This window comes from Mya arenaria, chromosome 8 (assembly GCF_026914265.1).
Source record: "Mya arenaria isolate MELC-2E11 chromosome 8, ASM2691426v1".
Lineage (NCBI taxonomy): Eukaryota > Metazoa > Mollusca > Bivalvia > Myida > Myidae > Mya > Mya arenaria.
The window spans coordinates 25,544,052-25,563,445 of NC_069129.1; the positions used below are offsets into that span (position 1 = coordinate 25,544,052).

The 19,394-nt window shown below is 34.7% G+C and overlaps 1 protein-coding gene and 1 long non-coding RNA gene across 4 annotated transcripts; both read left to right on the forward strand.

Moving 5' to 3' along the window:
- Nucleotides 1–2,939: 2,939 nt before the first annotated feature.
- LOC128244893 (heat shock 70 kDa protein 12B-like) lies at nt 2,940–11,836 on the forward strand. 3 transcript variants are annotated; one of them, XR_008263008.1, is made up of 5 exons: nt 2,940–3,064; nt 7,340–7,715; nt 7,839–8,057; nt 8,228–8,556; nt 9,412–11,836. XR_008263008.1 is itself a non-coding variant. In XM_052963008.1 (5 exons), exons 2-5 carry the CDS (start codon nt 7,359–7,361, stop codon nt 9,546–9,548), a joined length of 873 nt encoding a protein of 290 aa, XP_052818968.1. In that variant the 5' UTR covers nt 2,940–3,064; nt 7,340–7,358; the 3' UTR covers nt 9,549–11,836. The 3 variants fall into 3 exon arrangements, 1 of the variants encoding a protein (XP_052818968.1); XR_008263007.1 differs by having other exon boundaries at nt 8,242–8,556; XM_052963008.1 differs by having other exon boundaries at nt 8,397–8,556.
- A 3,990-nt stretch (nt 11,837–15,826) lies between these two features.
- On the forward strand, nt 15,827–17,260 carry LOC128245135 (uncharacterized). Its single transcript, XR_008263062.1, has 3 exons — nt 15,827–15,883; nt 16,194–16,353; nt 16,624–17,260. It is a non-coding gene; the product is annotated as an uncharacterized LOC128245135 (long non-coding RNA).
- Nucleotides 17,261–19,394: the final 2,134 nt, after the last annotated feature.

Consider the following 19,394-nt stretch of genomic DNA (forward strand, 5'->3'; position numbering starts at 1 on the left):
GGAGTATGTAACCACCATTTCAGATGTTCTACTAGATGGGCTTTTAATGGGATCTGAAAACTTAAATTTTTCGAAATGGGTTTCCAAAAATGTAACAGATACAGCTGAATTGGTATCATTCGGAGTCTTGTATGGGGAATCAGTTCTATGCACGAAGCAAGTAGGCCCAATAAATGTAGATATTAATGGGATGTTGACTTTGATTGTCCTAATATCATCTCGACTGCTAGACAAATCTTTTTGAGTCTGTCTTATGTCGGAAAAACTAACCCTTTTTGAAGATCTAGTACACTTTCTATGTAAGTGATCTTTTGAGTTGGAACTAATTGAGAATTTTTCTTGTTTATGATGAAACCTAGATTGGTAAGGAGAATTAGCAATGTCCTTTGATCCTGTACAATATTTTGTCTGTTTGCATTTAGACCTAACCGATCGTCGTGGTAAACAGCTAGACGTAGAGATTGTTTGCGGACATCAGCTGCTACTACTGCAACTAATTTTGTAAATGTCCGAGGTGCTACTTTTGGACCAAACGCCATGACTCGCCATTGTTAAACTTGGTTGTTTACACAAAACCTTAAAAACTTTCTGTCACTTGGAAAGATTGGAATGTGTAGATATCCTTCTGAAAGATCTAGGGAAAATGCAAAATCTCCTTTTTCACTAGATTCAACACTGTTTTGATTGTATCCATTTTGAAGTGTTGAGTGCGCAGAAAAACATTGAGAGGCTTCAGATTTATAACAGGTCTCATACCTCCTGATGTTTTGGGATTAGAAAATTTGTACTGTAAAAACCTTGATCTATGTCCTGATTTACTGTTTCTATTGATTGTTTTTGTAACAAAATATATATTTCCTGTAATAGAATAGGCAATTCTTTTACTGGAAGATTTGTTTGTTTTATGCCGTTGAATTTTGGAAGGTTTCGAATTTTAATTTGCATCAATTTTATCAATGACAACACCTATTGATCGTTTGTGATTGTTTCCCATTGATTTGCAAAAAATCTGATTCTGCCCCTACTGGTATCTCGTGTTTTATCAATAGTAAGAAATTTTGAATTACGAAAAGTGCTACCTACCCCAGAAGATTTTGTAGTTGTGGCCTTCGGAAATCTTGTCTGTGATTGTGCTTTGTAGTCGGTTCTTGCAGGATGCAAGCCATATGATAGTGCCTGACTACGGTACAATCGCTGAGGCCGTTCCACTGAAACGAGGTCTTTTCTAGTGTTGGTCTGAAGCACCTGGCATTTTCCGTTTGTTCCGATTTCCTGTCACTCTTTCAGTTTGTGTTGCAGTCCTGCACCAAAGACTCCTGACTGTGACAAGGGTAAACTCCAAATATGATTTCTTAATTCTTTGGAATCGTTCAGACCTGAGTCAGCCATAGCGGCTTTCCTCCGCACTAAATGATGTAAAGCCCCTGACCTAGCAACCTGATCGAGGAATTTAGTTTTCATGGCAAAAATGTCCCGCAAACATTGCACAGCACTATCAATGTTGCATTGTTTGTCTGTAAGTTTGTCTGTCAGTTACCCGATGCTTGTTGCATGGAAAAATTGATGACAATACCCACTCTGGCTGCATGTTGCCCCTAATATGCAATTTTCTCCAAGTCTTTCATTGGTTGAGAACACAGAGATTGTGATTATACTGCAAATTTCTGTCCAAATTTCTTTAATAGTAAATTTCCCACAATGCTTTCAATAATTGGTGCTGCTAATATATCCTCTGCTTTGTCTGATATAGGAAAATCTGACCTGTAACTGTCTTTGTAAGCTGACAATTTTGTTGGTTTCTCTCTTCTCCAGGACTCATTCAAGACAGATATTTGACTGTCATCTAGAGAAATACCATTGTTGTTTTTGTCAGACTTTGTTGTGGCATCTGCGCCAACTATTTCTTGCAAAACGTAACAAGTTTTCGAACTATACTTTAGAAAACGATCCTCACTATCAGAGTCAATAAGTACTGTGTGTGACTTGCGAGTGTTGGTCTCCGATGCGGCATCCTCGCCTAAGAACTGCGCACGTTCTCTTTGACCAGGCATCAACGATAAAGTGTCATCATCCACATCATGGGTGAACACAGTATCCTGTATTGGTGAGAGGCGAATACGCATCAATGTGGCAACCCTCTTTGGGGCTGTGCTATCAGTTACTGTGCAAGTAGTAGCACTGGTTACTGGTCTCTGCCTGGTCGAGCCAGCAGTATCCACCATACTGAAAAATGTGTCCAATTTCGAGTCAATGCTCTCGAAGCGTGACTTACCATCTTACCTCAAAGAATCTAGCTCTTTCTTGCTTGCTCGCGGGCTACAAGAATATTTCTTCTGAGAAACATGTGACCTACCCGATTCAGTGTCAAACTCGTTCTCTTCAATTTCTACTAAAGACAAGCTGTCTTTCTCAACACTATCGTTGCCCAACGAAGCGTTGGCCATAATAACCCATAAAAATCTAATTTATAATCTAAAAACTATAAAATAATTGTTAAAACACAACTAAATTGTCGTTAAATTATAGGAAAACTAAAACTTGTTGATGTTTCGACGCCGGAAATAAAACTGACGATATGGGGTTTACAGGTGGTTATATAGAGCGCTTTAATCACGTGACCATGGTAAGTGACGTGATCGCTGTATATAGCGGATGATTGATGTTTAAAGGAGATAATATTCTTATGTATATTTCATCAGGCAAGTACAAATCACGAAATTAAATCCAGTAAAGCCATCCACTTGCAACTATACTTTGCTTTCATTGAATACAATATTCCTTCCGTCACTTTATACTCACCTAGCCATTAAATGCGCGTGTACCTTTCAAATTTCGTATGATTTATCAGTGAAGAGCAGAGAAATGTACCCATAAGCAAATATAATCGTTATATCAATTCAGACCACAGTTTATCGCGTACTTATAGATTTGGGACAGCGCTTGTCGTGAAAGTCAACACATATATTAACATCAGGCAAACATTTTAGCCACAATATTTTGTGATGCATTGCAAATACTATATCACGGCTTACGTTGTGTCATTGGCTTGAAAAGGACATAAAGGGTGAGTATGCTCTCTTATTTTTACATTTCAGGGTTTAGTAAAAATTAAGAAAAAAATTGAGGAATGTAATACCTCATAAAATGATATATTTGTGTATTACATCATCAACAATAACGCTGCAAAGGTTTGTTTAAAGGACGAAACATAAAATGTTTCAAAATTTTCAAACATGTATTTATGTATTGAACAATTTCATATTTGTTAACTTCCTTGTTTTATTCATAAATTTCAATGTATATGAATTGGCTACGAGTCAATTAACGTATTTACACTGGTCGTTCTTCTATCTAATATATGCTGCTGTCCCATAATTACACCGGTCCGACTTTGTTTTTTACTGAGATTACCCCCTTAATAACATGCTGAGAAATATTCGCAATGAGTTGTGGTTATTTGTGGTTGCCATCGCATTGTTTTACAAAAACTAATACTTGCTACTTGTCTGAACGTGCATTAGCAGTCAAAATGTCATCTTTGAGTACTGACTCTTGGTCTCAATTTTTAAGCAATTGATAAGTCTTAATATCATCTGCGACAAAGCTTGTTCTTGGTATGAGGAGGTGGGACAGGTCATTCATGAAAATTAGAAAAAGGACAATCCCCGGAACCATGCCTGTAAGAATCTCCTTAATTCTTAATTGAAACTTATTTTTTTCTTCTTATTACCATATTGCATCCCTTTGTGAAGAGTCTTATGTATGGAACCTTATTAAACGCTGATTTAAAATCAACGTATATAATATCAATGTGTAGTTAATTATCTAGAGCTTCTGAATATTTTTCTTAACATTTTAAAAGTTGTGCTTTTCTAGAATTGTCACTATATGGCATCTTATATTCGGCATCATACTGGAATGTTATACTATGAACGCACATCGAGAAGACTCGGTCTGGAAAATTCGTTGGTAAGGCACCTCCGATTCGGTAGTTGTCAACATCCCACGGCTGCTACCATTTTTGTATCGTGCGACGTCAAAGACGCAACAGATCCCTTCAGAGAAGCATGCTCGACTTTGCAGGGGTCAACTTGTATTAATATACAATAAATTCTCAATCCACACAGAGCCCGGGCTTTGCTTATGTGCATATTACCAACCAAGTAAACATACGTTCTATGAACGCACTTCCGTCTAAAACGGAATGATATACTATGAACGCCCATCCGCCGCGTAGAGCGAACCGTTACAAAACTATCATATCTATAAAAAAGCAGCAGTTTTACAGCAATCTCACAAGACATTCCAATGCAATATGTCCATATTTGGCTTAGTCTCAAATTTTGCATGAGCTATAAACTGGATACTCTAAAAATGAAAATACAAACATTTTTTTGTTAAAAACGCGTGATTTGCACGAATTTATATGGCATTTTAATAATGAAACTTATCTGTGCTATAAAAATGTTCATTTCCGAAATGGTCATACAAGTTTGATTTTGATTGAATTTTAACTTATCTAAGTTTCAGTTTATTTGTTTTAGCAAAGGTTAACATGTGTGTACATGATCTTTATATAGTAAAGTCTGGAGCAGAGCTCAAAACAACTTAAAGGAGTTTATTTAAAGTGACACTCTTCTTCAAAATCAATAAATACACATATGTAACAAGCATAAATCTTTGAGTGTAAACCTTTAATTACTTCCTTGATAATGCATTGATGGAAAATGTTAATTTCTGAAAACAAGATTTTAGCCGTGTATTTAATAGCTGAAAAACGCAAACATATTAAATGATTGTTGAATGGTAAGCGATTAATTGCGGACTAATATCGTCTCATAAGGTAGAAATACCGTGTTTTTGCTCCTTTTTTCAGATTAAACACTGTATCCTTCATAAAAACTTGTTTGTTTTTTACATTTATCCATCCTTTTTGGTATTTTACAGGGTTCGAATTTAGCACTCGCACACTTTCAAATGCGAGCCAAAATTGAAAAATGCGATGTGAATTTAAAGCTGCACTCTCACAAATTTACCGTTTTTACAAAAAAAATTGCGTAAATATCTGCAAACCAGTGATACAAGACTGCTGACAAAACATCAGATCGCAGATTTTCATATTTCCCTTCCAAAATTAATACTTCATGACAAAAAGCGTTACTAACGGTTTAAGAAAAATGCATTAAAATAACTTTTGAACATAAATATAAAAATCTGTGATCCAATTTTTTGTCAGCATTCTTGTATTACTGGTTTCCATGCATTTTCTTAAAAATTGGCTAGTTCCAAGACAAAAAAAGTTGTAAAAACGTCCAATCTGTGAGAGTGCAGCTTTAAAGACACTCGCAAAAATTTGCGAGTTCAAAATTTGCAGAAAATATGCAATCCTCGAAATAGATATGAACATAATCGGTGATCAATTCCTGCACAATAGATTAATAAAACTAATTTTAGAAATGCCTACTTTCGTTTTCCGATTATCACACAGAAATTGATGACGTAGATTAACGTTATGCGCAAAGACAGGTACTCGTTACTATGTAGCAGGTACTCGTTACTATATGTATTTTTGTTGACTGGTTTTTCGTTTCCATTGTTGGCGGCGGTATTTGGCGATAATCGTATCGAGACACAGTCTGTTTAATGATGAAAAGCAAAAAGATACGTGTGTTGATTTTAAAATTGCCGACAGCTGATGGCAATGATAAACCAGTTCCAAACAAAGAAGACAAAATGAAATAATCCGTCCGTTAAAACTGTTGCGATGTGGAAGAGGGAGTTGAACATTATATTGACCCTAAACACAGATGACGAAAGGAACGTTTTCAAAATACTTCGCACATACCAATAATGGCCTAATCAAGACTTCCTCAGTACGTAATGTCAGTGTTACAGATATGATGATATTGTTTTATGTACAATAACATGATCATTCATAAAAAATATTATACTATACCTTAAACCATTGTTTTTCATACAATATATACTTTTTCCTTGCAAACACAAATGTTTGCCTTAAAAAAATTCGAGTGAGTGTCTGGTTTTGCGAGTTGAAAATTTTAGCAATCGCAAAAATTTGCTAGTATTAACTAAAAAAAGTTAAATTCGAACCCTGATTAAAACAATATATTAATTGTGGTGACTCTTATTTGGGAGTGAGAGTGCATCTTTAAACTAAAAATATAGATATATACTGATGTAAAGTGTTGCACCTTGCAAAAATTATAACCAACCCTGTGGTATTTTATTGCAAAATACCACCATCCACCCCAACCCCACCCCCTGTCCATTTATCATAATGCAAACGTTGTCCCGGCACATACTAAAAATGACCTCGAGCAATTGATTGAAAATGGACAGTTAATTGGAAAAGTAATATGAAACTTCAAATATATATAAATTTCGGGCACTTTATTTCAGTGTTATCTCCCCTTGTTCATTTCAATAAAGTTTTGTCCTGGAACAAACATATATAGTAATGAGAAGTTGTGCACCTTGCAAAAAAAATATCAATCTGAGTCACTATAACTCTGGGTGGCGCTACGAAAACAGCATTTCTATTTTATACAAATTTAAATAAAAAATAACGAATGTTATTACCAAATAAAGATTATCACCCTCGAGTCGTAGATGTGATACTCAGACCAAGAACGTAAGTGTATATGGACACTGGTGGCATGGCGTCATAAATGTTCCCAACAATGCGATCAGTCTTAAGTTGATTGTATTGATATAATTTTCTCCCACAAATGTTAAAGAAGCAACCACTGTATGTGTATTGACACAACAAAAAGGTATAGATGTCAGCTATTACTAGTAGTTGCTTCTATTTTATCATGTTTTACTTTATATCACTACCTATTGGTTAGTCATTAACAGATGCTTTAAATGTGACAGCCGCAACACGTGTACTAGATATGTTTAACCAGGCATTTAGGAAATTCAACATCTGTGTAAGGAAACAACTCAATACCTTAATTTGACAGTAGGACTTGTGCATGGCGTTCGTGAAATATAAATATTATATAAGAAAAAAAATTCTACTTAGCCTTCCTTGTGAATATATTATTACAGTTTGGCTCATTATAATTGTAATAATGATTTTATTTGCAAATCGAGCTCTTAATCGAAAATCGAGAGATGCAATACATTTGTCAACATGATCTTATAACAACTACATGTTATGTAGAAGCTTAAATAAGGAGTTCGATGAAATCACATCACATTATTTGATACCAAATGAGATATATAAATTATCAACATCAATGAAATTGATTGTGTATTTAGTACGTGGCATTTCGCTCCTTGGAAACATATACTTATACATTGTCAACTACAGGGACAAGTTCACAAAGGCCATGACTACCGCAAACGGTGAAGAATCATCAAGGAAAATCTCAAAAGATGCCTTACCTAGATCAACGAAACCGGAAAGGAAACATCTTTTTGTTGCAGCTATTGATTTTGGAACTACATTTACTGGATATGCATTTTCGACCAATATACTTCTGGACGATCCAATCAACTGCAGCATTTATCAGACAGAAGGCTTAAGGAGTGAAAAAGGTCCAACGTGCGTTCTTCTTAATCCAGACGAAACCTTCAGTGCATTTGGATACGATGCAGGAATAAAATATGTGGCAATGTGTCAAAATGATGATAAAGAAAAATATTACTTCTTTCAGCGCTTCAAAATGAGCCTCTACAAAAACAAGGTATTTTGGACAATTTATTGAATGTGTATCTTTGTCCTTGCGACAAAACTATATAAAACTAGAAACTATTTTAGCGTCGTTTATTACCTATTCACGTGCAGATACGCAATTCCATGTTTGCAGAAACTTTCTCGTGAAACGAAGATAAAAGACCTGAACGGTAAAGAGCTCCTAGCAATAGATGTTTTCTCAAAAGTGATTAAGCACCTTTCAGAAGAACTTTACAAACAGCTGAAAAAAAGTATGACGGGAGTTTCCTCAGATGATGTGTTGTGGGTTATTACTATTCCGGCAATCTGGTCAGACGCGGCTAAGCAGTTCATGCGAGAAGCAGCAAATAAGGTAAAGTTAAGTAAACGATTGTATTTCACTAATAACTCACATATTCAAACTTTGTTCACCAACATAGTTTTGATAAACAGTAAACGTAATGATGTCATTAAGAATTGAAAATAAAACATTTATTTTATATTAGTTTATGCTAATTTAGTTCACTTCGATTTTGACGAAAGCTGACATCTTATAGAGTCACGCTCGAGTCCATTCCTGGGAGGAAACAGTACTGATGTACGTTTTGAGACGTCATGAGAAAGATCCCCTTTGTGAGGATCAAACTCACAATCTCTTAGATGAAAGACTGACACGTATACCATTAGACTATTCTTGCCTTTATTTTTGAAGGCTGAAATTGATGACGAAGACCTTAAACTTATTTTGGAACCAGAGGCTGCGTCTCTTTTCTGCAACATGCAAAAATTAAATAAAATTGTTAAGCTAGACGGAACAGTGGCAATGGAACAATTTCCTGTCGGACTTAGATATATTGTTGCTGATTTAGGCGGTAAACGTTTTCTTATATTTATTATATAAAAATATCTAATATTAATTTCACATAGTCTTTTGTTATAATATAACTAGTCGTTCTTTTTTCTTCACAATCAATATAAACGAATATAGGAGTACATGTTAAAAGAAATATGGACAAGTATCTATGGATTACTTTTTAGATTGTAAGAAATATGAATTCTTATCAATAACACATGTTTTTCAACTTTCCTTTAGCCTTTGTTGAAAAGAAACAGTTTTGTTGTCCGTGAATATATAAAACACCGATAGGAAATATGTTTTATAAAGAATGTTAGCCAGAAGGCTATAATGAAAAACAGCAAACTTAATTCGGTTCCTTAGTATTAAAATTGGTAACTGGTCTGACGTAGAGGTTATTTCCGTTTGTAAATGGAAAGCACTGTGTTTGAAAATCCAGACACAAGTGTAGTAGTCGAAAGAATAAACACAAGTCTAGCGCTTACCGCAGTTCTCAAATGACTGGAAAAAGGCAAACATTTATAAACTGATCGTATGTGTATGGAACATTTTCCACATATCTCCTAAATGGTTTCGCAGCAATTTAATAAGAAATGAATGCAATAATAGTGTTACAGCAACTAAAGGGAATAAACAATGCTAATGACGACATCAGTATAAGAATAATATCTTGCACGATATTTGATTGCCTACGTCCGGTCCGAAAGGAATAATATTGGCGGGAACCGGATTAGCTAATTCCATACTAGACAAGTATAAAACAGATACGATTGCGTGTTAAATTTAATGATGAAATGATGAAATATACTGGTCGTTACATATCAGAAACTACAAACGTTTTAATTTGGTCACTTTATTTTCGATTTTCAAGGGGGAACAGCTGATTTAGCAGTACATGAAGTTCTAGAGGATCACAATTTGAGAGAGATTGCAAGGTCAGATGGCACCGCATACGGAGGCATTTTGGTGGACAAGGCGTTTCAAGAATTTATCTCTGATTTTTTTTGACTGAACGTGGTACAGCACTTACTTGAAACGCAAACAGATGCATATATGGAGATTCAGGAATCATTTGAAGTAAAGAAACGTACCTTTCAAAACGGTACGATTGTTTTCAAATTGCCCGTTATGGAATTAAAAGATGCATTCGAAGCTTGCGAGGTTTCTTATGACGATGCAATTCGTGAAGCCAATGCAAAGTACACAGGAAAGGCTGAATATATGCGGAATGGTAAGTTAAAAATTTCAGCTGACATCATGAAAGGTTTTTTTGACAAGGCAGTTGATGGTATTGTCAGGTTCATCCAACAGATGCGCTCAGACGATGAGCTTGGCTTGATCAACACCGTTTTGATGGTCTGTGGATTCTCGGAATCGAAATACATCCAAGAACGCATTGAAAATGAAATACCTGGAGTAAGGCTCGTCGTTCCTACCGATCCCGGACTGGCTGTTTTAAAAGGTGCGGTTTTGTATGGGAAAAAACCACGAGCTATAACAGAAAGAATAGCAAGATTCTCCTATGGGTTTTCCATTGCTAGACCTTTCCGGGACGGAATAGATCCGGAAGAACTTAAAATAAAAAAGAATGGAAAGAACCTCTGCACTGAGATTTTCAAAAAATTAATAACACGGGGAGAAATTCTAAAGAAAGGAGATGTGTTCGACGATATTGCATGATATACTATTATTACCGATACCTTCTTGAGCCTCATGTTATCATCAAAGCTTCCAGTAGTGGCACAAGTTTATAAATCAACAAAAAAGGATCCAAAGTACACCACCGCAGACGAAGAGTGTGAGGAAATAGGAAATCTGATAATACGTCCACCACCTACAGGGTGGCCTCTTTTCAGCGCTCTTGCTTATGGAATCATTGTCCGTGAAAGTGAACTGCATTCCTTTGCACGCAACGTTGAAACGAAGGAAATATACGAGGCAAAGTTTGACTGCCTCTAAAGTGTCTAAAAGAAGAAGATAAAAAACTGGGCAAGCGGACAATATAAGTTTAACGATTGTATAACAAAAATGAATGTCAATATTTTAAAAGTAACATTTTGTCTATAAGTCTCTTTACTCGCTGTTTAAACTACGCCTGAATTGTAGTCTTAACTGATGATGATGATGATGATGATGATGATGATGATGATGATATACATTCATTTGCATGGAAAATGAAACTATTTAGTCATGCAGAGTGATGTTGACTTTCTAGGACGAATTTGATAGAAATAAATTTGAAAATGTTCCGAAAAGTGAACAGTCGATAAAAGTTACGTTCAGAGTGTTAATAAAAATATGAAAGCAAAGAAAAAAATAAATTGCAATAGCTATTGCTAAATAACTGTTATACAAAATTATTGTTCTATTAACTTATTTCAGCGTCGAGTTATTGGCCGTTTACAAACTAAATTAATTTTTATTAATTAGATTTGTTCTAATTTAATTGTTACTCGCTTTGCTGATTAATTATGTTAATGTACTTCTCCACCAAATTAAACTGGAATAAATATGGGTTTTTGCGATAATATCAATAACTCGATAAATTCCAATACGGAACAGAAGTGATGCGTGAGGGGTAGTCATAGCGATATTTTCTTTATATTATATATAACATGTGTGGCCTGTTTGGAAACATTTCAATAGTTCCTTATACAGTGTGTGTATACCACCTGATAAAATGCTACGTCGGAAGGCAATATTTTGCTTCAAATGAAGACTTTAAACAAAGATAACTTCACTATTTCTTCACCATTTTAAATGAAACATAGCGCAGTCTACGCCGCTTACGGAGCCCTACCTCCAGTCGTTTACCAGAGTTTGATTGAGAGTTTAGTTTCTTTAAACACTTCGACAAACCTTTTTACAATACGGAATGGTAAAGGTAAAATGGTGTAGTAAAAGAAAAGATATCTTTGTTTTAAGTCTTTATCTTAAGCAAAATGATGCTTTCTGACGTAGCATATATGACGTTGTTTATCACGTGGTATACACACACTGTCATAGCTTTATGTGTGTTAAAATGAATAAAAAAATCATGATGTATTTAGTTCATGATTACAATTAAACTATGGGTTGTGTAAACCTGGTATCACACCTTTTCATCAGCTCACTTTACTCATGCAGATTGTTTAAGCAGATTGTTCATAATTTGATGATAAAGTGCATGTGGTAATTATTGATCTAGTGTATTCTCTAATTATAGAATATTTGCTTTTGTAAATAATGTAATGTAAACTGTTTCTTATAAAAGCTGGCTGTCATTGAATCAATATACATTTAAAAGTACTACTAATTGCGACTACTCTAGTATTGTTTAACATAAAACTCGTTATTTTTTGTTATGAAATTCATATCAATGATAGTGAAATGTACATGTATTACCATGTATTATATAAATAAACAGTTGATTTGAAATGGTCTCCGTTTAAAACCAAGTTAAACCGGACGGTTGTTTTTGTCATCGAAAACAGATGTCTCCCCCTGTGGTTGTGTTATTTAGACACGACATTGAACATTAGGAATTAGAAAAGAATATGAATGGAAACACAAACATCGGAACATGCACAGAAGGTACCTACTGCTGCTGACATCTGAATAAAATGTTTGAGACTTGGAAGCCTCTATCCTCATGTAATGGTAGTCTAGTTAAACTGATTCACTCCATGTAAAGTGTATATTGAAAGTCAAGTTTGAAATATGACTGACTTATAATTAGTACATTTCATATGTACTTTCCATTTTATTGAGTTCATTCGTCTGCTGAACACTACTGTGTTCTGTATGCTACTGTAACATAAAATTGGCGACGGATCCTCGACTAGGGACACGTGGCCTAGACGCTGTACTTTGTGTTTACAAATATTCAAAATTCTCCAAGTGATTCAAGAGATATGGAGCGTACACAAAATATAGTCATGTGACCCTTGACCTCTAAGAGGGACATTGACCTTGAATTGAGCTACTTGTTAAATGCGATTTATACATCGTCTTAATATGGTGAACATTTGTGGAAAGTAATTACAAAATTTTCAAGCGGTTAAAATGATATGGAGCGAACACGAAATGTTGTCATATGACCTTTGACCTCTAGGTGTGACCTTGACCTTGAACCGAGTTTGTTGTTACATGCGTTCTGCATATCGTTTCATAATGATTAACTATTGTGGGTTGTTATTTACAAAACCTTCAAGCGGTTCACGACATATGGAGCAGACACGTAATGTTGTCGGTTGACCTTTCACCTCTAGGTGTGACCTTGATCTTAAACAGAACTGGTTGTAACATGAACTCTGCACAACGTCTTTATATTGTAAATATGCTTCTGTGGACATTTGGAATTGCATCAGAGTTGTACTACTTACTTTCATTCCAATAGTTCTAAATGCTCATCCATACATAATCTGATTCTTGAGGTTTGTGTTGAAGTAGTCAATTTACAATTGCTTGTTAACAGTTTTTGCGCTGCTACTGTTATTGATAAACCATAGGTTCTTGAAGTTGTACTGTTTGAACTTGAAATATTGAAGATTGAAATTGAAATGAGAAATGTTGTTTTTCCTTGTTCCACATTCGATTAATTAGACGCCATTCTGACAGAGACTGAAAGAAAGAGCCAGATGTTTTACAATATGGTAAACATTTATGGTTTATTTCAAAATCATTCAAGCGGTTCACGAGATTTGGAGAGGACACGGTATATAGTCATATTATAGTAATATGAACTTTGACCTAATGGGTGACTTTGACCTTGAACTGAGCTAGTTGCAACATGCGCCATGCACATCGTCTCAAAATGGTGAATATCTGTGGGAAGTATTTTTAAAATCCTTGAAGCAGTTCCAGATATATGAAGCAGACACGAAATATTGTCATATGACATTTGACCTCTAGGTGTGACATGGTGAACATTTGAGGCAAGTAATAAAAAATATTTCGAGCGGTTCAAGAGATATGGAGCGGACACGAAATGTCGTCATATCGACTTTGACCAAGTGTGACCTTGGTCTTGAACAGGGCTTGTTGAAACATGGGCTCTGTACATCGTTCCAATATGGTTATCATTTGTTGGTAGTTATTTCAAAATCCCTCCAACGGTTCAGGAGATATTGAGCAGACACGAAATCTAGCATTATTATAGTCATGTGACATTTGACCTAGGACCGAACTGGTTGTAACATGCGCTCTGCACATCGTTTTAATATGGTGGACATTTGTGGCGAGTTATTTCAAAATCCCTCAAATGGTTCAAAAGAGTGGACACGAAATATATGCATATGACCTTTGACCTCTCAGGCATTGACCTTGAACCGAACTGGTTATGACAGATCGACAGACGGACAAGTCAAGCAAAAACAATTTGTCTATCCATTTATGCGGGGAGATATAAATATCAAAAGATTAAATGACACAATAAAATTAGACACATTTAATCGATGAATATTTATAGCCTTACAATCTGAATCACAAACTTTGTCAACACCATACATACAATAAACAAGGGCACTTCCATGAAAATCATAGGAGTGGTTCCTTATAGGAGAGATTTTTCCTATTGGCAGTATTTATTGGCAGTTTATACTCCTTAAATATAATTTATACTGGAAATTGTATTTTAAGCTTTAGAATTGTACTGAAAGTCGATTTTTATATATAATATTATGATGAAACTATTTAGATTTTTTTCTGAAGTCCATGAAAATCTATTGTTTCATCAGACATACATATTCAGTATGTATCAAATAAGCTGATAAATTAAATATTGACTAGGTAACCTTTTTGGAAAGACATGAAAACAAATGAGTGATATTAAATAAAATCCAATGCTCCCTACTTTTTTAAGAAAGTGCCAGAGAGTTTATTTTTTTCTTGTCCTTAAAACGAAAAGGCAACCCCTAACCCAGCAAGCAAGGCTAAATGGGTCCCATATGGGCTGAATCTGGGCAAAAAGCCCATATGGGGCCCATATAGGACCCATATGGTTGAGAATGCCCAGATGGGACCCAGATGGGACCCATATAGCTGTTCATCTATATTAATTGGATATACAAAGGGAAACAAAGATCATTGTTATATGAAAATATGTAAACATCGATACTATGTGAAAAAAGTTCATTATTTCATGAATCGGATTCACATCTTTTGACATGATATGCCCCAGATAGGTCCCATATGGGTCCCATATACTCGGCATTATCATTATAGTAGGGCAGTGTTAGATGGTAAGGCACGATGTTGTGGCGATGATACATAAATACACAAGGAACAAATATTTTTCCGTATTTTCATTTTTTTATTACTTCTTAAATATAAACCTTTTGCATTTGTGTTTTTAGTAGCAATTTAGTCACAAATAAAAAAAATATGCAGAAAAAATTGTCACGTGACATTTTATAGACGCGCGGATGATGAACGTGATTGAGTGAAAAAACAATGGTTAAATTCATCTTTAAAGAAAAGGTAAGGGTTCTTATTCAACTTTTAAAGCAACTTGTATTTATATTTATAGTAATTTGATTTTAAACAAGTGAATTACTGATGAATTTCTTGTAGAAGTATTGTTTGTTCTACGATTTTGTATTTTGTCATATAATTTCGCGATAATTTATAAATTATAAAGTAAAGGCATTCGGGATGGCAGATGCCAAAACAAAACAAAACTAAATAAAAACAACGGCAAATTAATGGTTCATGCAGGTGTGGGGAACCTATTTACATATAGACCTCCAAAGAGATTTTAACATTCTTCTCTCTTGAATGGATTCTGACAATCATTAATCTTTTATCCAATTTAAAAGTGCACCAAGGATCGAGGCTGTACGAGGATATGAGCCAGGGTGCCACTGATGCTAATGGTGATGATGAGGATGATGGCCCTGTTACAGTCAAGACCAACACCCCCCAACATTCCATCTACCTGTTCATTATTCGATGCTCGGCAGAGCAGAATCCAAAAAGGTAAATAGAAAATGTTAATGGAATGTAGTACGGTTTTCATAATTGAACCTTGCATCTTTATATTATTATAAACATTAACAAACAGCCAATCACATTATTGGTTTAATGGTTCACTGTTTATTACCTGAAGTGTCTTGTTTAAATTTTTATTTTTGACAGAATGTTATTTGTTCCAGATCAGGACACCTGGATCTTTGTGATTTTGGAAAACCAGCAGGAGCAATTGCGATAGCATACGCAGCTCCTGCGTCTCATCCTGGCGAGAGGTTCAGCACAAGATGCAGTTCCGAGTGAGTTGCCAGAGGAGATATTTTTCCCCCTCAAAACTGGTGGATTTGGCAGCCTTCAAAGAGCGAAAGTCACAAGCGAATGCTGCAACATCCATTGTAAGTTTCCCAAACATAGTTGACTGATATTTTTTATGAGGTGTCTTTAAATTTAAAAATGCATAATTTGAGCTTTAAAATTACATTTTGAAGTGACATTATTCATTTAAGTTTGTTTTTGAAACGTGATCTGATATTATCAATATAAGGGCAGGCACACAAACTGAGCCAGTATAGGGGGCGCTGACAGTGCTTCAAATTTTAATATTTAATTGTACCACATTGAGTGTGATACTATGGTTCTGCTTGAAAGTTTTTGCTGTTTTGCATTTATATGTGGATTTACAAGCATTTTCATTTTTTGTTCAAGGTAAAATACTTGGCAGAATATGGTGGGAGTGACACAGTGGACACGTTTTCCCGGATAATGAAGACGGTGTTGACAACAAATCTGGCCCGCCAATACAACCTAAAGGAAACCAAACAAAAAAAGAAACTGGACAGACTCCACTTGATAAACATCTTTTTCAGTAGGTGGTTTTGTTGTTGTATATATTAAGGTGTGCTAAATGAAACTACCTATGCTGTGCATATACATCAATGGATTTTTAAAAAAATATAACTGAGTATTAGTGTTAAAAAATGACAAACTTTTTAAGATACCTAAATTTATCTGCCTAGCTAAAATTGCCATATATAGTTGACGATAAAATGCTGCTTATTTATTACTAAACATTTGATAATCACTTTGATGAAATAACTGTCTCAGATATTCATTTATCCACTAACACTATTTACAGGATGTCAATAATTGAACCCAGCAACACACTTTAGAACCGCAAGGAAATGGAGGGGGCCATATAGAAGTGGCTTTCCGAGTCGCGGAGTCGTGAGGTTGGCCGCAAAGACCGAGCAAGAGTCACTCCGATGCTTCCGGAGTAGAATGTTGACTTATTTACTTACCATAAAATTTACGATTCCACGAACCACGAACATACGGATTTACGACTCAGAATTAAACCAGCAAAACTTGTCAGACTATTTTTCAAATTGATAATATACAATATGTATGCTTCTATTGTTTTATCATAAACACATCAATGTCGTGTGACATGTTATGTAGTTTGTATGCAAAATGTATCACAATAATGTAATAATGAGATATCTCCAACTTTTCCCCTAAATTTTCATATCATTAAGGGCTTCAAGAAGGGCATTTCTTATCTATATTTATAGGCAAATCCATGTTGCTTTTACTTTTTTGTATAAACATAAGACAAACTGTCCATGACTAATAAGAGACCCATCAACAAGACAAATATGTTTAGTTCACATTTGGATGATTGTTCTAAAGAAGACTCTTAATAAGCGAAACCTGTTGACATTGAATAATTATCATAATATCTCAGAATGATGTCGGTTTTTGTTTTACTATAATATTTTCTTATCCTGGGTACACCATTTTAAACTTTGATACACTCAAAATAAACTTATTTTAAGATGAAGTAAGGAATTTGGCTGAATGAAATAAGCTACTTACGGGTGTTACGCTTAAGAACTTTCGAGAAATTGGGGCCAGATGACTTTAATTATATCAACCCCATTTATTTCCCTGGCGATAACAGTGATCCCAGATTTGTATATGGTAGATACATTTTTTAACCTATGGATTGAGCGTGAATATATTAATAAATTCTTCTTGATATACAACAATGAATCGAGTCTAAATGATATAATTTTATTATGTAAATATTTGTTATAACTTATATGCTGTTGCTCTACTTTTGTTTCATATGTATTTTGTAATGTAACTCAACATACATGGAGGAAATACGGATATATATATGTTTTAACATTCAGTCATGTCAGTTCACTAGTCAGTATTACAAGGTACATTAATTGTGTTAGTCAATAGCTCTGGTTTGTGTTTAATTTTTTCTCCTTTTAAATTCTTTTTTATTTTACATGTATGATTTGTGTGATTGAATCCACTGTACCAATGAACTTGAAACTGTTATTTCATTTCTGGTTTGAAACGCTGCTTTATGTCTAAGCAATATTGTTATACTTGAATGTGTAGATGCACTCCATGCTCTGTTTATTAGAATTGTGCGTCTTTCGATTAGTGTATTTTTTTTAAAACACATTCTTTAAAGCATTCGGAGCTCCGCGGCCATTTTTATCGAAAACAACCTTAGATGTATGCCGGTACATCAGTTAAATTTCTTAATTATATCATTAATTAAATGTAGGGTTTTAGAATTGTTTTTATTAATCTAAGTTTAAATTGATTGCCAGTGAAGTGTAATATTGCAATCATAATTAAGATTCCCAAGAGTTAAGTCATAAAGTTTAACTGCTAAAAAAAATTACTACGCGATCTACTTGCAGCGGACTTAAACGTACCGCTTTTTGAGTATGTAAACCGTCCAAATACATCAGAGGTTGTTTTTGATAAAATGGCCGAGGAGCTCCGAATGTCGTTAAAGCCTTTAAAAAGTGTGTTTTTTTACATGTAATTTTTGACACACTTTTTCAGTTTGACAGCTTTAACTGACAGATACAATCAATAAAACAAAGTCTTCACTTATAATTAAGTTATTAATCAAATTACCATATAAATGTACTAGATAGTTTTAGCTTGGTATTGTCAAACCAAACTGAAAAAAATGTGTCATAATTTCAGTGACATTTGTGTGCCACTTTTATATTGCCAGTATTACGCAAAATCTTAGCATTGTCAGTATGTAATTTTTGTTGTCTTTTTTAGTGTACATCTTGTTTTACATTTCTAATGTTTTCATGTTAATAAACTTAATAAGATTATTGCTATCTTTGTTGTGTAATGAAATATTATGTTGACATTATGTCATTTGTACTTCTCAACATAGCTGTTTGTAGAGATAATCAATGAAAGGATAGTAATGCAATAGGTGAACACTCAAGATCAAATATTTTAGGTAATTGGAATCAATATATTATAACCTGTAATAACAAAAGTAACGGTTTACCCCAAATTAATTGCTTAGGTAGGGCATATAGAGCCCACAAATACCATGTGGGACCCATATGGGTCCCATATCAAGCCCTGTTCAAAAACCCATGTGGGGCCCATATGGGTCCTAAATCGAGCCCAGTTCCAAAACCCATGTGGGGCCCATATGGGTCCCACATTCAGCCCATATGGGTTGCCCATATGGGACCCACATGGAGCCCTGTTGCAAAACCCATGTGGGGCCCAGATGGGTAGCCCATATGGGACCCATATGGTAACCCATGTGGGACCCATATGGGTCCCATAAGTTTTGCTGGCTGGGAAGTCCCTTACAAGACAAGCACATTAACCATTTACATGTTGGAACACTATAATGGTGCAAGACCTGCATTAGAGTCCATTCAGATCCAAGATAAATTTTTAGTTACATATATATTTATTTTACATATAAATATATTTATTTATATATATAATGATTTTAAATCGATCAAATACATATTATGATTTCAAATTGATCAATTTAATATCTATATAATCAATAGTTATCAGAACAGCACCAAAAAAAATTTCATCTGA